We start from the raw sequence: 19,691 nt of genomic DNA, 5'->3' as shown, positions 1-19,691 counted from the left end.
AAGCATGTGCATAAACTCGTCAAAATCTAAAGAAGTATCACTCCTATAACAATCTTACCTAGTTATAAAAACTCAAAAAAAGACGTTAATAACAGCGTGTACCTTAACGCATTAAGATTTACGAACACATTCACAGATGTAAAAGATCTTACTCCTAAAGTCAACTGACACCACTTGCTGAGCAAACAATGTCAGAGGAATAGACACATTAATAAGATATGATTGAATGAAAGCCGTCCATTCATTAGGCAAAGTCCTCACTAATGCATGCTTCCCCGATTGAACTCTTTTCCACTGTTCAAATACAACTTTAGCTGAATATCTTGGTCGATGTCCATTAAACTCACCGAGAGCTGTCAATAGGCGGACTATTGATACTTTATAGTCTGAGTAGAGCACAAATTGGTGTTTGCGGTGACCTCTCATCCAACGATGCATCTAGTGAACAATAGTAGCCAAGAATGGATTTATTTCAAACTAAAGAAGATATTATTCGTTTAATAAATTATAGTACATTTTGTATAATTTGACTTCTTCTCATACTAAATTGCAAGACACTGCTTAAAAATTTGGTTCATATCTTTCTACTACAGCTATGTTTAGTTTCCTTGTCTGCTGCCTGTACAGACGCATTGGAAAAAACGCCTATTAGATAACAGTGACGTAGTTTGTTCCAACCGATCAGGTGAGTAGCAATAACAAAAGTGACATACTAATCCCTCGTAGAACTCCAAACGGCCAAATGTTACATTTTACATTCTCCAGTAACCTCAAATACGAGTTTGCCGTTTTCATTAACTGCTTCCACTTGTGTTTCAATCTGACAGAAGTTTGGTTGAGAGCGTAGTTCGTTCTCAAACACTTTCACAGTTTCAAAACAGGACAAGCTATAACATACACTTAACTGCCTGCGGAATCGTGTCTTGGAACAAGAGATCTTAATCATTTGACATAAATAGTTTCTCATAATGAAAATTATTAAGAAGGACAGATGCTAGATATCGAGCGCTGCAGATAGTCCTCTGATAGGTGGAACTAAGTAAACAACATTCTTGGCGACAGTTGTTTATGCTAAAAACATTGACAGGCTGAAAGTATTTAATCAAGTATTGATGCTGTTTGTAACCAGATGACGTTAGCTGTATACTTAAACATGTCTTCCATATTAGTTTGTTAAGAAAACAGTGATGACCATATGGAAAACAAGATGACGTGAAGTTCACTAGAGGGATGTCAACAAATGGTGTTCGGTCTCCATGTCTAGTCATTATCTGGACAAGAGCTAACCCGTACTTTCCGATGTCCTCGAACTGCGAAACAGCTAGAGAACTCTTTAATATCTCTGGACTGTTGCATCGTTCAGTCGAAATGCTTGCCAAAGTCTCCGTCTCTTTTGCCTCCGTCTCTTCCGTCTCCATATCTGCATGCGATAGATGTTGCATCATACGGTTGCAGCCTCATTTATCCTCATTACTTCTCTCCTGCGTTTACGCGAAAATAGTCCAAATCTACGGTGTTGATGTATACATGTTTTAGTAGGATTGGCTCTAACTTAAGAAACCTGAGCAATTTGACAAGTATTTGGAACAAAGGCTACGAGAGACCGAACAATAACCCTAACCCTAACCCTAACTCTAACTCTGACTCTAACCCTAACCCAAAATTTAACCCTAGCCCTAACCCTAACCATAACCATAACCCTAACTCAACCCTAACCCTAACCTAACCCTAACCTTAACTCCAAACCCATACGAAGGACCACGGTATCCACTGGCACAACGTTGCGTGTCAGAGCCGAGTTGTCCGCGATCAAGAGATGCTAACGTGGTTTGGCACGTGACGAAAAGAAAAGTAAAATCAAACACCTGCTTGTCTGTTGGAAATGGAGACACGTGTTCAAACGGAAGGCCTTTTGAGAACCGCGGTGTGTCTAGTAGCTTCGTTCATTCCAATTATTGTCTATTCATGTAGGAAATTATATAAGGGAACTGCGCGTTCGAGTTCCTAGTTTTGAACACACGTGGTTCTTAAAAATTAATATTTAAAAATACATCTAAGATAACAAGAATCATTTATTTTAAGATGAAAAATGTCTGTGGATTGACCGGCAATTTGATTTTCGACATTTCAATTTTCGTGTTGTGATTTTGTAAATTTTCAGTTATTTGTTAATTTTTACAAAAAGTGTAATTATTAAATTCTATTTTTCTTTCTAGCTTTTGTAAAAATTGTTTTTCATCTTTTGATGTTTGATTCTTGTGATCTTTAGATTAATCTTTGAAAGTTTGATTTTTAGGCACCTGTGTACTCAAAACTAGAAACTTGGACGTGCAGTTCCCTTTTCTATTTCTATGATGAACAGAAAATAGAAAATTGAAATGACTGAAGACACTAGACACAGCGGGGTGTTAGCGGGGCTTCCATTCTACGCGTGTCTCAGGAGATCACATTTAAAACCAAAAGCAGGTATTTGTTTGAACCTTACTTTCAGTCACGTGCCAAACCACGTTGGAATCTCTTGACAACTTCGCTTTGACCACAACGTTGTGCCAGTGAATACCGCGGTCTCTAGCTGTGTAGGTACGTGCATTGTACACAATACGCTTCCTTTCTCGTAGATGAAACGATTGGAGGGGAAATGCTACGAATATATAGGTATTTGGATTGGCTCCGCACTAGCGGATTACCGAGTTGGCAACTGTGGTGACGAAGTATAAAGACTCGTTTGTTGTCTAAGAAAAATCAAGGCACGATTGAAACATCGAACCCGTCCACCTACTACAAGTAGTAGACTACGCGCTTTCGCGTGACCACTACACGGTAACGTACAAGGGTGGCGTGGTATTGTATAGCAGGTCACATTTCTTCATTTGCATGACCTCACAAAACTCCCCAATCAAACAGACAGGCACATCCATCGTTTTTCAACGCCTTCTGAACTCTATTTGAAGTCAACTCAACTAAACTCTATTTGCTCAGATCAACTCAATTAACTAACTCAACTAACATTGAACGGTGTGCGGCTACAACTGAAAGAACATGGTCATACATGTGGCTAGTTAGCTACAGCTAGCTAGAGCTAGTTACTAAGTAGACTATTATGCCAATGCGGAGTATAGCTACTGTACTAGAGTCAATAATGCTAGACAATGATTGTAGAGTTCTACCGTGACACTCGGTGATCTCTGGGCTGTCGTTGTCGACGCGTACAATTATATCTGTAGTCAAGATGCGCGACGAGGAGGCACCAGCACCTTGGGTTGTGGCAAATGAAAACACAATTGGAAGTTCCGAGTCCGACGAAATGAAGAAATGTGACCTGCTGTAGAATACCACGGCCACTTTTGTAAATTATCTTGTAGACCTAGTAGTGTGCCCTTGAAAGCGCGCAGTCTACTACTTGTAGTATAGGTTAACTGTTTCAATGTCTTATTTGTGTTTTGACTTTCCTAGACAACAAACGAGTCTATATACTTCGTCACCACAGTTGCCAACTCGGTAGCCTCGGCCTCCCAGACCCCTGTAGCGCCGATTCAAAATCGTCATCCACGCGTTTGGGATGGTACTGAGAACATTGTGTCGCATCCCGGTGCACGGGTATCTTTATGCTTACAGTAGCTACAATTCTATCATTTGTGTGTTAGTAGGGAACGCCAAAGGGACGCTAGGAAACACTTTCTTTTACTAGTGGTGCCGCAGACATGATGAGCATGTGTCTGATCGTCGTGAATACGCTGCGGGTAGTTAGTAGCTGTTAGTCGCTCGTAGAGGCGATGAAAATTCGCGATGCGCGCGTCCACTGTGACTCGATCGTCCAGATTAGATGTGACTTGCCGCGAAATGAGGCCAAAACTTCGCAGTGAATTCTTCGCAAGACTTCTTTCTAGTAGACGTGATCATGAAGTCGTTGAGAATGCAACTGGCTCGCTACTGTTGAGGTCGAAGCATCTGTTCGAGCAAACGGCTCTACTAGGTGTCGTTACTGTCGTTGACAGGCGCAGAATACAAACCACGATGTGTAGAGACGTGAGTTTGCGTGAAGAGCGCACTGCAAGTCGTCGTTAGCGTATAGTGTAGTCTTTGGTAAACATCAGATGTGCATGAGATGTCTTCGTTGATTGCAGCTGTAATTGTAAGGTATGCATTATTAAACTGAACACTAATATTACTGGTCCTAGGACCAACCGCAGCATATTGAAAAGAGGCGGCACCATCCCAGACGCGATTTTGAATCGGCGCTACACGGGTCTGGGAAGCCAAGGCTACCAAATCGGCCATATATACGGCTCTGAATCCGGCCATCCGCTAGGGCGGAGCTTATATAGGTACAGTACCTAGAGCTACGTATTCGTAGCATTTCACCTCCAATCGGTTTATCTACGGTAAAAGGTATACATAGCGTGTTGAGTACAATGCACGTACCTACACAGCTAGGGACCGCGGTATTCACTGGCACAACGTTGTGTGTCAGAGCGGAGTTGTCAAAAGCTGCCAACATAGGTTGCCAACGAAGGTAAAGTAAAACAAACACCTGTTCCTTGTGTTGGAAACGTAATCTTTTGAGAAACGCGTACACGAATGGAAGCCCACTGAGACCCCGCTGTGTCTAGTGTCTTCGGTCATTTCAATTTTCTATTTTCTATTCATGTTAGAAATAGAAAAGCGAACTGGGTCAGTGCATGGTTCGGCAGGAGATCACATTTCCAACACACAAGCAGGTGTTTGTTTTTACTTTACCTTCTTTGGCATCTCACGTTGGCAGCTCTTGACAACTCCGCTCTGACACACAACGTTGTGCCAGTGAATACCGCGATGCACAGCTGTCTAGGTACGTGCAAAGTACACAACACGCTACGAATACCTTTGCCGTAGATGAACCGGTTGGAGAGGAAATGCTATGACTATCTAGCTCTAGGTACTGTACCCTAGATAGGCCCCGTCCTAGCGGATCGCCGAGTTGGCAACAGTAGTGACAAAGCATACAGAATCGTTTGTTGCCTAGGAAAAATCGAGACACAAACAAACGTCGAAACCGTCAACCTATATCACAAGCAGTAGACTGCGCGCTTTGCCTATACGGTACCGTACAAGGATGGGCGTGGTACTCTATAGCAGGTCACATTTCTTCATTCGTCGGACACGGAACTACCAATTGTGTTTCCATCTGCCACAACTCAAGGTGCTGATGCCTCCTCGTCGCGCATCTTGACTCCAGATATAAACGTACGCGTCGACAATGAGTGCCCAGAGATCACCGAGTGACACAGTAGAACTCTACAATCATTGTCCAACATTATTGACTCTATTACAGTAGCTATACTCAGCATTGGCATAGTAGTCTACTTAGTAACTAGCTCTAGCTAGCTGTAGCTGACTAGCTACATGTATGGCCATGTTCTTTCAGTTGTAGCTGCACACTGTTCTACGTTAGTTGAGTTAGTTAATTGAGTTGAGTTAGTTATTTGAGTTGAGCTGAGCAAATAGAGTTCAGTTGAGTTGACTTCAAATAGAGTTCAGAAGGCGTTGAAGAACGATAGACGTGCACATAGGTTTGCTTGGAGAGTTTTGTGAGGTCATGCAAATGAAGAAATGTGACCTGCTATACATGACCACGCTCATTCTTGTACGGTACCTTGTAGTGTGCCCGTGAAACCGCGTAGTCTACTACTTGTAGTAAGTAACGGGTTCGATGTTCCAATTGTGCCTCAATTTTTCTTAGACAACAAACGATTCTTTATACTTCGTCACCACATTTGCCCACTCGGTGATCCTCTGTTGCGGAACCTATCTCAATACACATATATTCGTAGCATTTCCCATCCAATCGGTTAATTTACGGTTAAGGTAGCACATTGTGTACAATGCAGGTACCTACACAGCTAGCGACCGCGGTATTCACTGGTACAAAGTTGTGGTCAGAGCGGAGTTGTCAAGAGATGCCAACGTGGTTTGGCACGTGACGGATAGTAAAGTAAAAACAGACACCTGCTTGTGTGTTGGAAATGTGGTCTCCTGTGACACGCGTATAAATGGAAACCCAGCTGAGACCTCCGTTCTGTCTACTGTCTTCGGTCATTTCAATTTACTATTTTCTATTCATTTTAGAAATAGAAAAGGGAACTGAGCGTTCGAGTTTCTAGTTTTGACCACATAGGCGACTAAAAATCAAACTTTAAAACATAAATCTAAAGATCACAAGAATCAAACAACAAAAGCTGAAAATCAATTTTACAAAAATATTAGAAGATAATAAAAAATCAAAAATTAAAAATTAAAAATTAATAGTTAAAATTTATAAAATACAAAAATTTAAATAAGAATGCAAGTAAAAATATTAATTAAAACAATTAATTTAAAATTAAAACAAAATTAAAAAATTAAAAGAAACCGAAAAAATTGCTATCACGTGATTCTATCACATATTGATACAAATCATGGAAAAGCGACGGTGATTACCTTATGCCAATTGCGTTCCAGCGTTGCGCAGTGAAGGACTGCGTGCATCTGGTTTCCTCCAGAGGGAATAGCATGCTCCAGCCGTGAAACGTCGAAGAACCGAGTATCATGTATACAGTCCTTCATAACTTCTCACTGTAAGCAGAAGAGAATAGAGCTACTATAGGCATTTCAGCAGTGTACTGTGTCATTTCGTCAATGAGAGTACAGTCAGGTCAATGAAAAAGCAGTACATCCAGAATATCCACAAATGCACGAGTGAAGAGCCGTACTTTTACGTAAAAAGTACACGTGACTTTCTGGTGACAACGCGTACTCGAGATTACAGACATTCTTTATTGACAGAAATTTCCCCCGTGCTTAATTAATTTATGCGAAAATGTACCCACCGACAATATAGCGACAATTTTACGCATCCGAAAATTTCCCCTTTAAAGTACTTCCCTAAGTTAATTAATTATTTTTCTTAATTGTTGCAATTCTTCAAGCCATAGGTTCTGGTCTTCCCATTGAAACCATAACCTCTATACGCATTACTGCTGGCCGACCCACACTGCTTGTGCACGACACGACCATTGCCAGCTTATTCAACGCATTGCTAGTGCCGCGATGGAGAGTCTAGAGTATCTGTTTCATCTTTCTGTAGCACGGCTGTCGATTCGTCCTGTTCCATCGCAGTACTACACGCTTGTGTCAGAGACAGAGTTGTGCTCATTAGTATATTTATTACTAGAGACAGAAAGCAACTAGGATATAATCTACTAGGCTTCGCTGTGAACTCCGGCAGGTACGTAACTGCAAACTCGAACTAACTACCTCAAAGCTACTTGTGTTTCTAATTTCTTGCACTAGTTACGTAATTACGGTGACCTCATTTCAGACAAACGATGAGGCATTCTAGACTAGGTTTGTGGACATTCAATGCGTCATTAGCAACTGACGTCTTAGTCCTAGATAGTGAAGTTTCAGTTCAACTGAGTGCCAGTGTTGTACTTCTAGTTCTATTACGCGTCAGTGATGCAGACGAAGTCGGTGGCAAAGGTCAAGGTGTGTACATAATTAATTAACATCATACCACATCCGGACATGTCGTAGCTACTTAAAATCAGACGTCCTACATTTCTGTCAGTAGCCGATGATCACGAGCTAATTTCATACTTTGATTTCTTTGGCAGATTTTGACAGAAGAATATCGAATTAGTCTTCACGTGAAAGAACAGCCAAACTAATTGCAATGTCGTGCTAGGATATCAAGTAACGGTTTGTATTGTACGTACCTCTAGTTTAGTTGTAACCAAATTTGCTACTACGTGTCACCCCTACACAATTTGTTGCATGTCTATTGCTTCTTCTCTAAACATTCCTACAGATCGTCTTTACAATTTACAGTTTAGTAGTTCAGTTGATAACTTTTCAGTTTTAGAAATTTGTCTTCTGGTAGTATGCCAGTGTAGCTAGCCCTAATTTAGCTAATCACGTGTACAATCCTTACAATTTTCTGGTTAGTCCTAGATGGACAAGATGATATCACTCAAGCTGATGTAAGACGTACGTTTGACCATTGGCGTTTCCATCCGTCCTTCCAGAAGTTCGTGGTTTGGTAGTTTACTGGCAAAATGATCAATTAATTAATTAATTAAACGCCTATACACTGGGTCAGGGGTCCTAGGGACTTGATATAATGCAAATACAGTGTACATGGACGCACAGCATAAGTGTACATGTATACTACAAGAGTAATAAATGAACAAACAGATATGTTACCGACCATTGTTTAAAGAGTGGTATTGTGTTTGCGAATGTACTCTAAAAACAAAGATTATCTATACTTCCATATTACAACCCAGGCATGTTCCTCTAGCTTGCTTGTAGAATGCACTATATACATACATACATACATACATACATACATACATACATCCATACATACATACATACATACATACATACATACATACATACATACATATATACAGAGAGAATCACATATTATTTCTTCAAGTACAACTATACATAGATGTCTAGACCACTAATATAAGACAAGCTAGTTAAGTCATCACAATCTAAACATACACGACCTAAAACTATACAAGCGTTAAATTTTCGCAGACACACAGATATCAGATAACCTAAACGGATTGGAAAGGTAGCCTGCTTCCACGAAATGTCGGATACAGAACAGCCCAAGACAGTTTTCAGAGAATGGCGAAGGCCTTCGTCATAACGATGGAGCTGATGCATAACTTTGTGCGGAGAGGTGGGTCTGAGAAGATGATTTAACTTGCATAAGCTCAAGCAACTCCGTAAAAGATGCAACTCAACTTGAGGATCATTAGATTCCGAGAGATATGATTGAGCATGTAAGACTTTACTAACACCAGTCTGGAAAAAGTTATCAAAGAAATGATCGATTCCAACAATACATGAACCTAGAAGCTCAGAACTACTCGAACTGACGTTAATCCTGCGAATGTCATGATTAAACTGAGTGAACTATTGATTACCAGATGGCCAAAAGACTTCACATTTATTGATGTTGAGGTGAATTCCAAAGGCGGCACCATTCTGATCCAAAGAATTCAAAAAGGTAGAGGCAGCGTGTCTTGAACCAACAAATGTCACATCATCCAAGTACCAAAGCTGTGTGATTATGCCTGGAACATTACCAATATTGTCAAGTATATTTGCTAACACCAAGGAAAGCAAGAAAGGTCGCAGAGGATCGTCCTGTTAATCACCTGCAGTGGAAGCAATACGATGCAGTCTAAATCTAAGCTCTCCAGCACAATGATAACAGCAATGAACCAAAGCGAGTATTTCAGGGAAGTCTTTCTGAACTCGTTGTAAGAAGGACACTCTGTGACACTCATTGAAAGCATTCTTCACATCCACCTTTACACAGCATAGCTTCTCGTCGTGACCACATTCTTCAAGAATTTTCCGTACTCCATGAACTGCCGCCTCCATGCCGCCGTTGATTCCAACACCTACCTGGCCATAGGGAAGAAAAGTGTCAGGCAGAGAGGGGCGGACAGCCGAACAGCATATTTTCTCGCTAATTGGCGTAATGCGTTGCCTAATGCAATTGGTCTGAAACCACTAGACTTCTTCCTTAATTAAATCAGTAAGGGGAGCTCCACAAAGCCATGGAGCAATTCTTCTGTCAATTTTTCCTGACAGCATCTTGTTCATAAGGTAAGTCAATTGGTCTAGGCAAGCCCAGCAAATGGAGAGATGGTGCCAGTAATAGCATGGAGAAGGTGTTGCACACGTAATTTCGAACTACCAGGAGAAGTACCTTTAGGAAATGACCTAAGACCGGCTATTACAGCAGCGGTATCGACAACTAGTGGTGGAGGAAGATTGTCTGACTAAGGAGGTAGATCACGGGAGGGATGACGACAAGGGAGATCTTCTAGAGCAGAAGTGTCATTATGTGCAGCACAACCATTTAATCCAAGAATGCGAATGGCAGACCCAAACTTGCCCTCCCAAGCATGACTGAGAGCTTTCCGTGCATTTCTTTGACTGCAATCTTGTATTTGGTCTGGAGATGACAGGGAAGGTTTTGCATTTCCATCAGCTCTGGCTTCCATCCGTAAAGAAACAAGATCACCAAACTGCCATCTCTTTAGTCAAGAGGATATCAAAGAGCTGACAACGCAACGTTTTCGCCTTCCACCTCGAGGAGGCAGACGAAGAGTTGCTTTAGCAAAAGCAAGTAAGTGGAAAAATCCCCAAATACCGCCATATTGTGCGTCTTTAAGCTCATTCATCAAGACTTCCGCTAACAAATGTCTACCAGATTTGAAGACATGAGCAATATTTTTACCGGAAGAGTGACAATATCTTCCATAACAGCATCAAATACGCCATTTTCATCGATAACAGTTAAACCCGAAAGAAAATATGAAGCAGCCTGCATATCTTTCAGGGCTAGATCATTGCCAGAGAAAATGACCCGCGGAATAGCAGAACCAATAGAACTCTCAAAAGTTTCATTAGTACGATTCAGATCTACACTTTCAGATGTTGCCTAGGGGTTCTATAACCAAGAAGACAAATGCGGATCCTCCAAACTCCCGCAGCAACGAGATCGACCCGTACCGGTTGATCTGCGACAAGTTTTCCACATTTTGTCTTATGCAAAGGCGTAAATACAACAAATCCGACGCCCATGTGAGATGAAAAAGTCAATTTTGGGAAATGTCTCACGAGAACTGTGTTCAGCATTGATATTCTGCCAAAGAGCCTGTTGATTACGAGATCTATAATCAGAAACACGACAGACAGTGAAGACCTCTTCTGTAGAAGCAACTGAAGCGGTCGCAGATGTATCCGTAGCATTGCTGTCTGACAGTGATGTCACTCGTTTATCAGCACGACCCGGATTAGGAGAACCCAGATTAGTATAAACGTCACCGCAACGTAAAATCAAAATGGCGATCCAATCAAGAACTAGAAACCAACACAAACCCACTCCGACTGAATTGAAATCATGGTAAACAGAGCTTTTCGTCATTCTAAAGTTCCTCATAATCTTCTTCTGAATGAAACACAATTTTGCTGGGAGAGCATGGACAACACGGCTTACGACTGACGCAAAGCCGCTATAGGATATATATATATATCCTATACTATAATACGCAAACGCTGGGGAACGCCCACTTCCGTCTGTCCACCTGTCCACATGTCGTAACGCGCCGTTCGACACGACGCCGGTCTCGGATCGCCTCGACAGCCTCCAACGGCCCGAGAAGAGACTTAGGCGGTCTGAAATGAGATGCGCGGATGTGTCTTTGCGGAAGTGACGTCATTCTCCACGAATAGATCATGACGTTTTAGGTGGGAAGAGTCTGAGATGGGGATGCTGGAAAATGCGTAGTCTGAGACGACCGGTCGCGTCGGATTGCTTTGGGGGCTGTAGATTGCTATGCTAATGTGTGTTCGCGGAAGTGCTGAGTATGCGGATGTGACGTGTTTGAGATACGCGGGACTATGCGGTGGTTTGCTTGCGGATGTGACGTCTGGGCTGCGCTTCATCTGCATTGATCGTCTGGATGCGCCATCATCTGCATCATCTGGATGCGCTGGCTGCAGTCGGAGTAAGCCGGCTGCGGCTGACGGCGGTACTACACGCTTGTGTCAGAGACAGAGTTGTGCACATTAGTATATTTATTACTAGAGACAGAAAGCAACTAGGATATAATCTACTAGGCTTCGCTGTGAACTCCGGCAGGTACGTAACTGCAAACTCGAACTAACTACCTCAAAGCTACTCGTGTCTCTAATTTCTTGCACTAGTTACGTAATTACGGTGACCTCATTTCAGACGAACGATGAGTCATTCTAGACTAGGTTTGTGGACATTCAATGCGTCATTAGCAACTGACGTCTTAGTCCTAGAGAATAAAGTTTCAGTTCAACTGAGTGCCAGTGTTGTACTTCTAGTTCTATTACGCGTCAGTGATGCAGACGAAGTCGGTGGCAAACGTCAAGGTGTACACATAATTAATTAACATCATACCACGTCCGGACATGTCGTAGCTAAATAGAATCAGACGTATACATTTCTGTCAGTAGCCAATGATCACGAGCTAATTCCATACTTTGATTTCTTTGGCAGACTTTGACAGAAGAATATCGAATTAGAATCCACGTGAAAGAACAGCCAAGCTCATCGCAATGTCATGATATGACATCAACTAACGGTTTGTATTGTACGTACATCTAGTTTAGTTGTAACAAATTTTGTGTACTACGGTGTCACCCCTACACAATTTGTTGCATGCCTGTTGCTTCTTCTCTAAACATTCCTACAGATCGTTTTTACAATTTACAGTTTAGTAGTTCAGTTGATTACTTTTCAATTTTAGAAATTTGTCTTCTGGTAGTATGCCAGTGTAGCTAGCCCTAATTTAGCTAATCACGTGTACAATCCTTACAATCTTCTGGTTAGTCCTAAATGGACAAGATGACATCATGCAAGCTGATGTAAGACGTACGTTTGACCATTGGCGTTTCCATTCGTCCTTCCAGAGGTTCGTGGTTTGGAAGTTTACTGAGGAAATGATCAATTAATTAATTAATTAAACGCCTATACACTGGGTCAGGGGTCCTAGGAACTTGATATAATGCAACTACATGGACGCACAGCATAAGTGTACATATATACTACAAGAGTAATAAATGAACAAACAGATATGTTACCGACTATTGTTTGAAGAGTGGTATTGTGTTTTCGGGTGTACTCTATAAACAAAGACCATCTATACTTCCATATTACAACCCAGGCATGTTCCTCTAGTTAGCTTGTAGAATGCACTATATACATACATTTTTTTACAAGGACCCTTAGGGCCCAGGTTCGATACTGCAATGACTATACTTGCTATACTCCACACTTTCATCAGTCACACTATCATGTCACTAGGTACGTCATAGTTGCTGTACTTCATACTTCATGCTTACATACATACATACATACATACATACATACATACATACATACATACATACATACATACATGCATATATATATATATATATATATATATATATATATATATATACAGAGAGAATCATATATTATTTCTTCAAGTACAACTATAATAGATGTCTAGACCACTAAATAAAAGACAAGCTAGTTAAGTCATCACAATCTAAACATAAACGATCTAAAACTAAATGAGCGTTAAATTTCCACACACAGATAACTGTTCGTGTAGCTGGCACACAGACTGGCTGGTAGTAATGTTGTGGTGGTAAGCAGCTCTCTTGGCAATAACTTAGGAGACCACAATCCAAGAGTTTCCACAGCCAGTGGAAAAAATTGTGATGCAGCCTGCGAAACATCATCATCATGTTTGAGACCCTTGCATATATATGTATTTATATATTCGCATATATATTTTAATAGTATCTAGTTGTTCAATACACTGTGTAATATACTGTATAATGTATATTCCATGTCAACATATACTGTCTGTGATACTGTATAATATAGACTATAGTATACTGTATGGATACTGTAAAATAGACTGTATGGATACTGTATAAATACTGTGTAATATACTGTTTAATTAATATACTATATAATAGACTGTTTATTAATGTACTGCATGGATACTGTACAATATACTTATATACTGTATATATACTTATAATCTACTGTATAGACACTGTATAATATACTGTATATATACTGCACATATATATAGTACGAGCTCCAATGCCCGGCTTCGCCGGGATAATAATTTAATCACACATATTATTGATTTCCAGACACTGTTTGCTATTAAAGACAGACAGACAGGACAGACAGACAGACAGACAGACAGACAGGACAGACAAACAGACAGGTCGCCTTTATAGGTAGAGATTATAGGAGAAAGTATCTAAAAATGCGTTTGATTGTTGGACAGGCAGAGGGGGTGTAGCCAGGTCACGTACAGTTTGTGTAGAGAACCGTGTAATTACTGTCACTAATTAGCCGTGGTGTAAGTGCTTTTACCGTTTAGTAGCAGCCAGACAGAATTCTCATTCATAGTTATATCCCGTTCAATTGCCGTTTCTAAAATCCCGTTGATTGGATTAGCGATTGGTTGAAACCATTTCGACTTAATTGGACGTTCTGCCGTTGCGTGGAACAGGTGTATCGAACTTGGCATCTGGTCGACACGTGTCCAGTTTCAAAAAATCCCGTTGATTGGATTATTGATCCGGTTGAAGTCATTTCGACAGTCCCGTTGCGGAGAACAGGTGTATCGAATCTGGCATCTATAATTTCGGCGTGACTCCCATAACGTGCAAGTCACGTGCAATACTTACCCGGATGTTCCGTTCCCTGTATATACTAATGCTGACTTTCGTCATTTCGACAGTCCCGCTGAACGTCGTCTCTTCGAAGACGTTGCTGGCGTTTCGGAGAACAGGTGCATCAAACACGGCAGCTCCGTATCAATCGAAGTCACGACTCGTACCAACTCTCGTTATTTCGACATCCCCGTTGAAGGTCGTCTCTTCGAAGACGTCGTTGGCGTTTTAGGGAACAGGTGCATCAAACACGGCAGCTCTTCCACGGTCGCAGACTGGCAAACGACTTTGGGCGTATTTTTTCAAGACCCGGATGTCAGCAAAAAATATCTTCCGTTTGCCGGCGTCGCCAGCAATAAACGACACGCTCGGCGCGTGCCGTCCGACGTCGGGAACGGTCAGTCTTAATTCAGCGGAGATACGATTCGCCGTTCCGGAGATATTCGCGCGCAAGCGGAATCGAGTGCGGGAAATCGTGTCGCCGTGGGAGAAGGCAGGAAGACGACCACAGTCTCACTTTCGACATTAGTGAGTTCGGCGTGCGCGAGCCAAATTCGGCCGAGATCAGACTCGCCGTCTTTGAGAAACGATTTAACAGACAGACAGACAGACAGACAGACAGACAGACAGACAGACACACACACACACACACACACACACACACACACACACACACACACACACACACCTCTTTAGATATATAGATAATATACAATGTATATGCTGTATAGTATACTGTATAGACGTATCCGCTGATCGGAGGTGCTTGGTTTAGGAGTCTAGCAGCGCGTCCTTTGATTCTCAGTAGCTAGTCGAAATGTTACAACTGCGATTTCGCCAAAACCAACTGCTGTCTTTCTGAGCACCTTTCAAGCAGTACCCTTTACAGTTTATTCAAAGCGGTCTTAGTTGTGAACGTCGTCTGCTGTAGCTTGTTTTCTCGACACAAATCGACTTCAAAAATTTTTAGAAAACCATGTTCAGCATTGTGTAGGTTACTGCTTCAAAGGTGCGAAGAAAGACAGCAATTCTTTATGTCAAAATGACGGTTGTAACATGTTCACTAACTACCGAGAATCAAAATCGTGCCGCTAGCCTCGTACACCAAAGAACCTTCGCTCCAGCGGCTAAGTCCATACGGTATTTTATCCTGCACGTATAGAGTATATTATGCCATATATATATATATATATATATATATATATATATATATATATATATATATACACACACACACACAGTATCCATACAGTATAGGCAAGTTTATTATACAGTATACAGTCGTTCCCCTCTTGAACGACCACATATGAGTTCCATCAAAGTGGTCTCTCAAAAGGTAGGTCTCTCTTCAGCGGAACGGTTCTGTTGAACTCGTTAGTTAATTTTTGTGCTACATGCTGTATTTAGTTTTCTACAGTGCACTGTACAGTACATGTACAAACAACAACAACACATTGCAAGAACAAGAACAACAAACAACGACACTGAACCATTCTCAAACAACTCTGTCCAGATCTTCGTATCACAACTTTCTAACCTTGCTGTACTTGCTCTCTGCCCGACCCCGGTTTCCTGTTGCTGTCTAATGCTCTTTTTGTTCTTTTAATTAACTAATTCCTTGAATTTTTGTTCTTTCGTTTTCGAGACGACATTCGACTACTTCTGTAAGCACACGTGGTACTGTAGAGTGGTTGACTGTGACGACACCCATTTCGTTCTACATATCCGGATGTGTGGTACAGTGGCGGACAGGCAATGATAAGTGGTCGCTCAACGCGGGGACACGTGACAACTTTGAGCCTGCTTTGGTGGTCGCTGGTCGAGTTAGATGGGTGGTCGCTATACAAAATCATGATATCTGATCAAGCAACAATATCTAATTTGACTAAACATAAATTCACGTTTTAGTGAACGAAATCTAATTATATCGTTTGTAACGTTTACCATGACAAACAGCTAAGTTATGTGTGCGTCACTCCGTCGAGTTACTAGAAACTCGTGCTAATGTTGTTGCCCCTGCTGTTGTTTTGTTGCTATTTTTGTTGCTGTTGTTGTTTTCTGTTGCCTTTGCAGCAAATATATTTTTGTACAAATTTTAAATTTAGATTATATTAGCAGACGTAATTGGAAAAAGCGAGTATGTCTCTTTTATTTTTCGTCATCGTTCTATCCTCAATGACGCTGTGTTCAAGCGAGATCGTAGAACGTGGTAACTCGAACTGTGAAACAGCATATCTCACGGCAATAACTTACCTAACTGTAATGCAGATATTCAACTGGTCGTAAACATGCAAAAGTTGGTCGCTCACGAGGGCGGTCGTCCAAGAGGGGAACTACTCTATTATTACAGTACATTATACAGTATATTATACAGAATATTATACAGTATATACACAATATCTATACGGCATATTATAGTGTATATTATACAGTATAATAAACAGTATATCATACAACCTAGATACTATTAAATTAACTATGCAAATATATAGATACATATGTATGCATGTATGTATGTATGTATTTATGTATTGTGTGTGTACAATTTCACACAATAATTGATTTGCCACATATAGTGAACAAATCAATGCATGCATGCCCACACACTTTATATCAGCATATAGTTGAATATAGCTAAGTAATACTGAAACAGAAGGAAAATGATTTCAGAAAAGTCACCGCCGTGGCTAGGTGGTTAGCGACAATGGCAACTACTCCATGGTTTGGGGGTTCAAACCCCAGTGACGACAATAAATTATGAAACTTGTCTGTCTCTTTCGCTGATGTTTCTCTAGCTTCATCCATGAGTCTATCATTCGCTTCAGTCCTGGGGAGTTTGTGTGGTCTGGCGAACGGTCCGTTGACGATGATGTTTATTGCTTTCATGATGGCCACTGATATCCAATAGGCGTGCCCGACCGAGTTCGCGGTCACCGTAATGCCTTCAATCTATATGGAATCGGCTATTCATTGATCGCCGTGTGCACTACATAGAAAAGGTACCCTGCTGGGCTTACAGTACCTGCCAGGATGTTGTTCCCCCAGATGGGGTAAAGACCCACTTGCCCATCATGGAGAGGCATTGCGACACAAAAAGATTCTACGGTTCGTAACCCTTCCGATTACTTCAATTTTCGAATTTTGATGAACCAGTTTGAATTTATATATTTTGTGTAGCACATAAGACAAAAAATTATTGGGTTGTGTTTGTGTGTGCGTGCGTGTGTGTGTGTGTGTTTGTGTGTGTGTGTGTGTGTGTGTGTGTGTGTGTGTGCGTGCGTTCGTGTGTGGGTGTGTGTGTGTGTGTGTGTGTGTGTGTGTGTGTGTGTGTGTGTGTGTTTGAGTGTGTGTGTGTGTGTGTGTGTGTGTGTGTGTGTGTGTGTGTTTGTGTCTGTGTGTGTCTGTGTCTGTGTGAGTGTGTGTGAGTGTGTCTGTGTGTGTGTGTGTGTGTGTGTGTGTGTGTGTGTGTGTGTGTGTGTGTGTGTCTTTCTGTTTGTCTCTGTCTGTCTGTCTCTGTCTGTTAGTCTTTGTCTGTCTGTGTCTGTGTGTCTCTGTCTCTGTCTCTGTCTCTGTCTCTGTCTGTGTGTCTGTGTCTGTGTCTGTGTCTGTATCTGTGTGTGTGTGTGTGTGTGTGTGTGTGTGTGTGTGTGTGTGTGTGTGTGTGTGTGTGTGTGTGTGTGTGTGTGTGTGTGTGTGTGTGTGTGTGTGTGTGTGTGTGTGTGTGTGTGTGTGTGTGTGTGTGTGTGTGTGTGTGTGTGTGTGTGTGTGTGTGTGTGTGTGTGTGTGTGTGTGTGTGTGTGTGTGTGTGTGTGTGTGTGTGTGTGTGTGTGTGTGTGTGTGTGTGTGTGTGTTCTTGTATTTAGTGATGATGCCTTATTTTGTGAATAACAAAAATACTTTTGCGATATAACAGACAGTAACTGAGCCATCCAATCCTATAGTGCATGGTGCTTAGACCGCTGGCAGGACACGCTTTCGAATTCCAGTGCTAGGCGTGATTGCACCGGAACCATTGATTTTCGGAAATTGGTATTTGCTATTAGCATATCTATCACGCCGATAGCTCAATTGTAAACGCTTTTAGTGTTTTTCTTGCAATTATTACCATATGAAGCTAATGTAAATAAGATTACAAAATCATGATATCTGATCAAGCAACAATATCTAATTTGACTAAACATAAATTCACGTTTTAGTGAACGAAATCTAATTATATCGTTTGTAACGTTTACCATGACAAACAGCTAAGTTATGTGTGCGTCACTCCGTCGAGTTACTAGAAACTCGTGCTAATGTTGTTGCCCCTGCTGTTGTTTTGTTGCTATTTTTGTTGCTGTTGTTGTTTTCTGTTGCCTTTGCAGCAAATATATTTTTGTACAAATTTTAAATTTAGATTATATTAGCAGACGTAATTGGAAAAAGCGGGTATGTCTCTTTTACTTTTCGTTATCGTTCTATCCTCAATGACGCCGTGTTCAAGCGAGATCGTAGAACGTGGTAACTCGAACTGTGAAACAGCATATCTCACGGCAATAACTTACCTAACTGTAATGCAGATATTCAACCATGTCAGAGATCAGCTGTGTACAAAATTGACGTCACAGTCGGCGACGACGTTGCACTAAAATGTATTTGGAGCAATCCCTACTATGACGCATTAGAATGGACACTCGGAAATATCGTCATGGAAGAATGCAATAATCTACAACAAATGGGTGTCTGTACTACAGAATTTGCGCACCACAGTGATAGGATTCTTTACTTTCGAAATGTAAACTCGACATTCAGAGGTGTTTACTCCTGCAACTTTTATTTTTACAGCAACCTGAAATGCTCTAAGAATGTGTCAGTTATGGTGGCAACATTACCAACCTCGCCTGTTCCCTCAACAGATTACCCAATAACAACAGCAGCGGCTAAAACAGCAACAGAGTTGCAATCAGTGAAACAAACAACAACTATAGTGGAAGACGGTTAAAACCAATTATTATATATTGTTCTACCATTTTCTTGGGGTAGTGATTGTTCATGTTGATTGCATGCAATGTTGATATATAGATTGGCTATTTCCTACAACAAAAATCATCTCGCCTGCAAGTCTAGGAGACGGCGAGTTAGGAAGATCTGATGAAACTCTCGATTCCAAGACGAAGACGATAGTTGCTTTGCTTGCGAGCGTCTTCTTTCTAATCTTAGCAGTTGGCGTGACCGCGTATTATTTGTGGCTACGACGAGAACGTTCTGTTGTTACTGCTTCTGAGGAGAAAAAGGAGTGCAGAGTTAGTTTGGATGCATACAAGCACTTGGAATTTGACCGAAATCACTTGACTTTGTTTGAAAAGTTGGGTATGTTATTAAATTACGACATGAGTATCTAACGTAAGGATAGCCATTGTATTCGTAAAGACGGGTGGGTTTGT

The 19,691-nt window shown here is 41.3% G+C and overlaps 1 protein-coding gene and 1 long non-coding RNA gene across 7 annotated transcripts in view; one reads left to right on the top strand and one right to left on the bottom strand.

Annotated features, from left to right (window-relative positions):
* On the bottom strand, window positions 1-7,552 carry LOC134182086 (uncharacterized). Of its 2 annotated transcripts, XR_009970263.1 has the most exons (4): window positions 7,532-7,552; window positions 6,457-6,591; window positions 348-438; window positions 1-294 (listed from the first exon to the last, which is right to left on the bottom strand). It is a non-coding gene; the product is annotated as an uncharacterized LOC134182086 (long non-coding RNA). The 2 variants fall into 2 exon arrangements; XR_009970262.1 differs by lacking the exon at window positions 7,532-7,552 and having other exon boundaries at window positions 6,457-7,501.
* A 52-nt stretch (window positions 7,553-7,604) lies between these two features.
* LOC134182084 (fibroblast growth factor receptor 2-like) overlaps window positions 7,605-19,691 on the top strand; it is a 15,733-nt gene continuing 3,646 nt past the window's right edge. The window contains exons 1-5 of one of the 5 annotated variants that reach the window (XM_062649416.1): window positions 7,605-7,710; window positions 12,083-12,167; window positions 16,390-16,480; window positions 18,828-19,244; window positions 19,330-19,617. In XM_062649416.1, the coding sequence (XP_062505400.1) occupies window positions 16,411-16,480; window positions 18,828-19,244; window positions 19,330-19,617 (775 nt within the window). In that variant the 5' untranslated portion in view covers window positions 7,605-7,710; window positions 12,083-12,167; window positions 16,390-16,410. Of the gene's footprint in view, window positions 7,711-11,545; window positions 11,696-11,978; window positions 12,168-16,376; window positions 16,481-18,420; window positions 18,769-18,827; window positions 19,245-19,329; window positions 19,618-19,691 lie in introns of those variants that run through there. The other 4 variants (XM_062649415.1, XM_062649414.1, XM_062649413.1 and 1 more) reach the window with 4 other exon arrangements.

The sequence above is a fragment of the Corticium candelabrum genome, chromosome 7 (assembly GCF_963422355.1).
Source record: "Corticium candelabrum chromosome 7, ooCorCand1.1, whole genome shotgun sequence".
Lineage (NCBI taxonomy): Eukaryota > Metazoa > Porifera > Homoscleromorpha > Homosclerophorida > Plakinidae > Corticium > Corticium candelabrum.
The sequence above is the reverse complement of the archived record's forward strand: the minus strand, read 5'-3'. Positions and strand labels throughout refer to the sequence as shown.